The sequence below is a fragment of the Eschrichtius robustus genome, chromosome 1 (assembly GCF_028021215.1).
Source record: "Eschrichtius robustus isolate mEscRob2 chromosome 1, mEscRob2.pri, whole genome shotgun sequence".
Classification (NCBI taxonomy): Eukaryota; Metazoa; Chordata; class Mammalia; order Artiodactyla; family Eschrichtiidae; genus Eschrichtius; species Eschrichtius robustus.
In genome coordinates, this window is record NC_090824.1 from 114,851,764 (window position 1) to 114,857,763 (window position 6,000).

General features: G+C 62.8%; 1 protein-coding gene across 1 annotated transcript in view; it reads right to left on the reverse strand.

Annotated features, from left to right (window-relative positions):
* ONECUT1 (one cut homeobox 1) overlaps positions 1-5,474 on the reverse strand; it is a 32,045-nt gene extending 26,571 nt beyond the window's left edge. The window contains exon 1 of the mRNA XM_068536242.1: positions 4,370-5,474. Coding sequence (XP_068392343.1) covers positions 4,370-5,474 — 1,105 coding nt within the window. The remainder of the gene's footprint in view (positions 1-4,369) is intronic.
* Between the last annotated feature and the right edge of the window lie 526 nt (positions 5,475-6,000).

Below are 6,000 nucleotides of genomic sequence, written 5' to 3' on the forward strand. Positions count from 1 at the left end.
ACCTTCACCACATGCACACTTCTTAACTTCATGTGCCCCTTCCTCTCCTCCCTGGGGTTTGTGCTCCCCAATGGGGACCGCAAGAGAGAACTATTGCTACACACCCTCCAGGGGTCAGACATGGGCTGTGAGAAAGGCTCACGCAGAGCCTTCTGGGGATTGTCCCCAAGAGCCCGACCTGTTCGGCTGGCGTGTGTGTGTGTGTGTGTGTGTGTGTGTGTGTGTGTGGGCGGGGGTCCCTAGCCAACTCTCCGGGAGCACGGTTGACCCTTAGGCCTGAGTTGGTGAAGGGACTCTGGAACTCCTCGGCCTCCGCCTGACGACTGGCTGGCCCCCAGGCCACGCTGGGAGGACTCTACCATAAAGCTTCGGAGGTGGCTCTCCTCCGGGGCAGCCAGCCCCCATCGCCCCCAGGCTGCTAGGCGGACGCTGTCGGCAGCGCCCCGCGGGCCCTTTGTTCGGGCCGCAGCCGGCTGAGAGCAGCTGCACTGCCCGAGAACCGCCCCGCAGAGACGCCGGGCGTGGCGGGGAACCAGTCCACTTGGCACCTTCTCCTCCGACTCCTGGGCCCAGGAACCCTTCCAGTTCCTGCATCCCACACGCCCAGTTGTGGCTTTTCTCCCGGCCCAGAGTCTTCGAGGATTGGATAAGCGGAGTTCCCAGTGCCCAGCATCGAACTCCTTCTGCTTGGCTCCCATGGCCCAGAGAAGTGAGGGGACAGTTGAAATGTCACCCGTTGGTATAAATATTAACAAAAAGCAAATGGACTTGCGCGGGAGCCAGTTAGTTATCAATCAACCAGGCAGCAAGGCCACTTATGGCAAACATGGCCCATGTTGGTCCGGGCGAGACTTTCTCATGGCCACCTCCTGGTCAGACTGCCCCTCCTCCCCTCGCTCCCCGATCCCCGGGTGGTCCTGGGGCAAATCCCGTCCCGGAAACAGGCGCAGTCCCGGGTGCTGGAGACGCGTCTGGCTCCCTGGCGCCGCCGTTGGGAGGTTTCTTCGCCTCCAGGTACCGCAGGGTCGAAGCGGCGCAGCACCCACCCCTGCCCGATCCCGGGCCTCGCCTGCTGGGTCTTTGCAGCACCCGCTGGTGGGTGTGCAGTGGCAGCCTCTTCCTGCGCTGGCAGCTCCCCTACTGAGGCCGGAGCCTTCTGGAATCTTTAATTGGAAGCTAATCTCCCAGCGTCTTAATAGGCGCCCACGTCAGAGGCGGGGCACCCACCCACCCGCCCAGCCCACCCTCCCCACCTGGGATGAGACGCAGCGTGAGCCTGGTTGCGCTGCACTTTAATGGGGAAGCAGCAAGTGTTACATTGAGGGAACATATATTGATTTTTTAAAGGTAGTTAATTTGGTGAGAATTTCCGCCTGTCTCCCGTCGTCCGCCAGCCGATGTAATTTCGTGGAGAGTAAGCGCCTCTCCAAACAGGCTGCCGCGGGCGGGCGGAGGGTTTTGACCCTCCACACCAGGCTGTACGGAACCTGGGGTACCAGGAGGGGCATGAATGAAGCCACCCTCCCGCTACCCAGCGAAGGAGCCGACCGCGATGGGCCTTGCTTCGCATCGGGTAGAAACGAGTTTGAGGGGTCTTTGAGTTCAACGGCGAGCAAGAGCTGCAAGTGGCACCTCCCTCCGTGCACGGGAGCTGGCAGTGGAGAGGAGGGAGCAATGTCTCACAGCTGCGTTCAACATGCCCTGCAATCCGTTTTTAGTCACCTGCAGTCAGGGCCTACCAGAGGTCATTTGAATGGTTCAGGAAACGGCCTCGCTTCCCCCCCCTCCCCCAAATTAAAATGTTAACGGGACGTCTCGTTGTTCTTCGGCGACTTAATAACAAGTCTTGGCTCTTGCTGCGTAGTGGGATTGATCCCGTCTGGCTCCGCACGCGCGCACATCCCAGCCCGCCCCACCCCTTTAATGAAGTTAAAGGAAAATGGGAGAGACGACTCCGCATCCGGGTCTTAGGATAAAGAATTCGCTGGGGGTTTGGCGCCAAGCTCACGTCCCGCCAGAGTCACCGATTTTCCTCTTTTTTTTTTTCGAGGAAAAGGCCACGCGCCTCTGTCCAAAGGCTGGGCATAACTCTCTACGCGCTGCTGGGTGCCAGGCAGCGGCCCCTTCGATAACCTCCTGGGTCCCGTGAGCCCGGGCGGGTACGCCCACCGCACTTCCCGTGTGCAGGTAGCAGTACTAGGGCTGCCCATGCGAGGAGGTGAGAGGGCGCTCGTACAGGGCAGGGCGCTAAGGCGGGTTTCCAGGGCTCCGGGGTCGTCCCTGAACCTAATTTATCAGTGTCTTTCGAGGGAACGATAGGAGGCAGTGGGGGAGGAGAGTCATTTAAGTCCTGAGCAAGCGCCTTCAGGAGGTGGGGGGTTTGGAACGAGCTTCCCTGGGGACGGGGGCGGGGAACGGCTCTCCATTTGCATCCCCTCCCTCCATTCCCCCCAGCCCCACTAACCTGCTTGTGTGTGCACTGCCTCGGTAAAAAGTCCTGAAGCCGGGCTCGAGGCTGGCGTGTGCGTGTGAAAAGGCACTGACTACCTTGGACGCCGGCATAGGCGTATCAGTCAGGGAGAGGAATAGCCTTTTCGGCCGTCCCTTCCAGAACTTCGGCTGCCCTCGGGTCTCGGTCTACCCATGGGATGGGGGCGATCTGGTGGCTGCACACAAGCTAGAGAGTGGAATTGCGGGGGCCCCAGAGGGTACCCGGTCAACCTCCCCCCTCCCGTCCCCTTACCCCAGCCTCTCCTGGCTTCTGGGCTCAGGCTGCAAGAGTCCTCGTGGGGACTTTGGAGCCAACGAGCGCGGGGTTGGACTGAAAAACCTGGCGGGGCAGAGGCTCAGACGGTGCGGAGCTCCAGCAGGGAGGCCACAAGAACCCAGACCCCAGGACTGCTTTGGGTCGCATCCGGCTGGAGTCGCAGGCTCGCGGGGACGCCGGCACCCGCTTCCCTCTAGCTTCTCATTGGCCCGCACGATGTGGGGGAGGGGGCCCTGGCCTCTTGCTTTGATTTTAGACTGTGAAACGGCTCAGTGCCCCCGGCTCTGCGCGGATTGACTGTCTCTCGTTCTCCAGGGACGAATTAATGGAGAACGATCAGTTAATTAACAAACCCTCATTCCGGCTTTTACCTTTTTCTTCGCCAGGACTCAGGCTAAGGCGCCGGGCTGAGATTGGGTGGGGGAGTGGCAGCATGTACCCCAGGAGTCAATCAACACAGCCCGGGTCTCATCAAACCGAGTCCAACCTCAGCTGCCCTTAGCTCTACCTCTCCGCTTGTCCTCCGCCCTAGGGGGTCGCTGAATCTGCTTGAAATCCCCCGTGTGATTCAGGCTGGGGTCAGTTGTCCCCTCCGCCGGTCGGCCGGCCAGAGCCTTCCCCTTACCTTGGCTTGGAGAGGCTGGGGGAACTGGGCGCTGTGTCTATGCAGCGCCGCCAAGACCTTCCCGCTCAACTCGCAAACACCAGGCCCTCGGGGTTTTGGGCCCGGAGACCTCTGCTCGAAGACTTGGTTTTTTCCCTCACACTCCCACCCACTGCATGGGGATTCAGACGAAAATTCATGCAGAGGAATAAAACAAAATGCGAAGTCCTAAGCGAGTCGGCAGCGAAATCGGTCTCTGGGCTAAGCTAGAAGCTCCCTTGTTGCTCGGCCGCCCTCACCTGGACCTTGGCACGATCTGCCTCCCTCTCTACAGCCGATCACAAGCGCAGAGTGCGTGCTAAACCTTACGGAGCGTCTGCGCCACACACCCACCGCCGCGCGGCTTCGGAACCTTTGCTGGAACTCCCAGAGTGCGTTCCCCACCCTCCAGCCCCCCACCCCGCCCCGCGCCACTGAAGTGAGCGCGGGAGGGGGGTCACCGCAGCGAGTTCAGCCAAACATTGGCGGGCAGCTCCCGCACGCTCCAGCACAGCGCCCGGGTATGTGCCAGGGATACTGGTTGGCAGCACCTGCGCGCAGTTCCACGCACGCGTAGCCTCTCTCGCCCCCCAAACCTGGAGTGCCAAACCCAGAAGCGACGCACAGACCGTATCCAGCCAGGTGCTGGGATTTCTTTCCTCCTACGGTCGTGCGAGCTTCCTGCGCTGTCTCCCAGCACAAATGCTCCTCTGCAATCACCCAGGCCGCGCTGCTCAGTTTCCGGAGCCTTCCACATGGCCCAGTGCACTGAGTCCTGCAAGAGGCTGTCTGCTCCCGGGAGCCACGCTCTGGCTCTTCCAGGCCTAGGGACCCCCCTCTCGGTGAAAGGAGGACGGGATGGAGCGTGCACAGATCTCTCTCCTTCCCGGCCTCCTTGGGTCCCTTCAGCTTCCCCAATACCTTATCTCCCCGCGCGCCCAGCTCCTTGGCCCGCTCACCTGCTAAGCGGAGCGCAGACATGCGCTGGAACTCCGGCTCCTGCAGCCACTTCCACATTCTCCGGAAGGTCTCCCGGCCGGATTTGAGTTTGCTCCAGGGTTTGGGGTTGCGCAGCAGGTCCGAGAGGGTCCCTTGGGAGCGACAGAGCACCCTCTGCGCGAAGATGGCCTGTGGTATGCTGTAGCGCTTAAGCTCGGTGGTGATACGCTGCGCCACCTCTTTGGTATTGATCTCTTCCATCTGCCCTGAATTACTTCCATTGCTGACCTGCGCACCGGTTACCGAAGGGTTGGGCTCCCGGGCCGTGCCCAGGAGTTGCCCGTGGCCCTGGGCGTTCAGGTGGGCGTGTGGGTGGTGTGGAGGAAGGCCGTTGATGGGAACCATGCCGGCCGAGGTGGGCGTGAGGTGCTGCTCCCCGTGACGGCCGAGCATGGCCGGGTGGTGGGCTTCGAAGCCATTGGGGGTGAGCATCTTGTCGGCGGGCATGGCGGCGCCCGGGTGGGCATAGTGGGGGAGCCCTTGCTGGGAGTTGTGGATGCCGCCCAGACCGGAGCCGGAGAGGGGAGAGAGGCTCTGACCCATGCCGGCCACGTCCTTGTGATAGGGGGTATAGAGGTTATTCATGGAGGCCAGCCCGCGCTCGTCCCGCATGAGCGTGAAGCTACCGCTCACGTTGCCTGCCAGGCGCTGGTGGTGGTGCGGGTGGTGGTGGTGGTGGTGGTGGTGGTGATGGTGGGGGAACTTGTCCGAGACGGTGGAGATGGGCGGCAGCGGCTGCAGAGGGGTTAAGGTGGTGTAGGTGGTGGGCATGCTCATACCTGGGGGAGTCTCGCAGGCCATGGTCATGGTGGGGTGCAGGGGGCCGGCCAGGCTGTGCTCGGGGGCCCGGTGGTGGTGGTGGTAATCGCCGCTGCCGCTGCCGCCGTCCAGCAAGGACGCCATGCCCATCGGGCGCGGGTGCGCGGGGGGCAGGTGGCTGCCGCGGTGCGCCACGGAGCTTCGCGCGTGGGGGCTACCGCCCAGCAAATCGGCAGGGGCAGGCACCGGCTCATGGCTCACCCCGTGCAGCTCCCCGATCGCCTCCATGGTCAGCTGCGCGTTCATGGTGATCTGGGCGAGCGGGCGGCGGACACAACATCGATGAGGCCGGGCAGAGGCGGCGAAGGGCGCATGCAGTCCGGTCTTCACATCGGCTGCTGGCGACTGCTGCTTTCCTTCCTTCCTTCCTCTCACTGTGGGGCTCTGTCTCCCTCTCAGTGTGTCTCGCCTTCCCTCTTGCCCCCACCTTCCCCTCTGCGTCCTCTGCTTTTTTTTTTTTTTTTAATATTAATTTCCAAAAAGGATCCGCGCCGTTGGGCGAGCGCTGTGCCCCCAGCCCGCCCGCCCCCGGTCCCCTCACGTCCCTCTCCTTCTTAGAATTGTGAGGCCCCCGGCTCCCCTGACGCACCCCTTGCGCCTTCCGCGGCTGCTGCCTGTCCGCGCCGCTGGCCAGCTCCAGCCATGGCTCGGTTACTGTTGCAGACTCTGTGGCCGCTGTTCCGCCGCCGCCGCCGCGGCCCGCCCTCACGCCCGCCGGGCGCAGCGCGCAGGCGCGCGGATCAGCCCCGCCCCCTCAGTCCCCGCGCGCGCG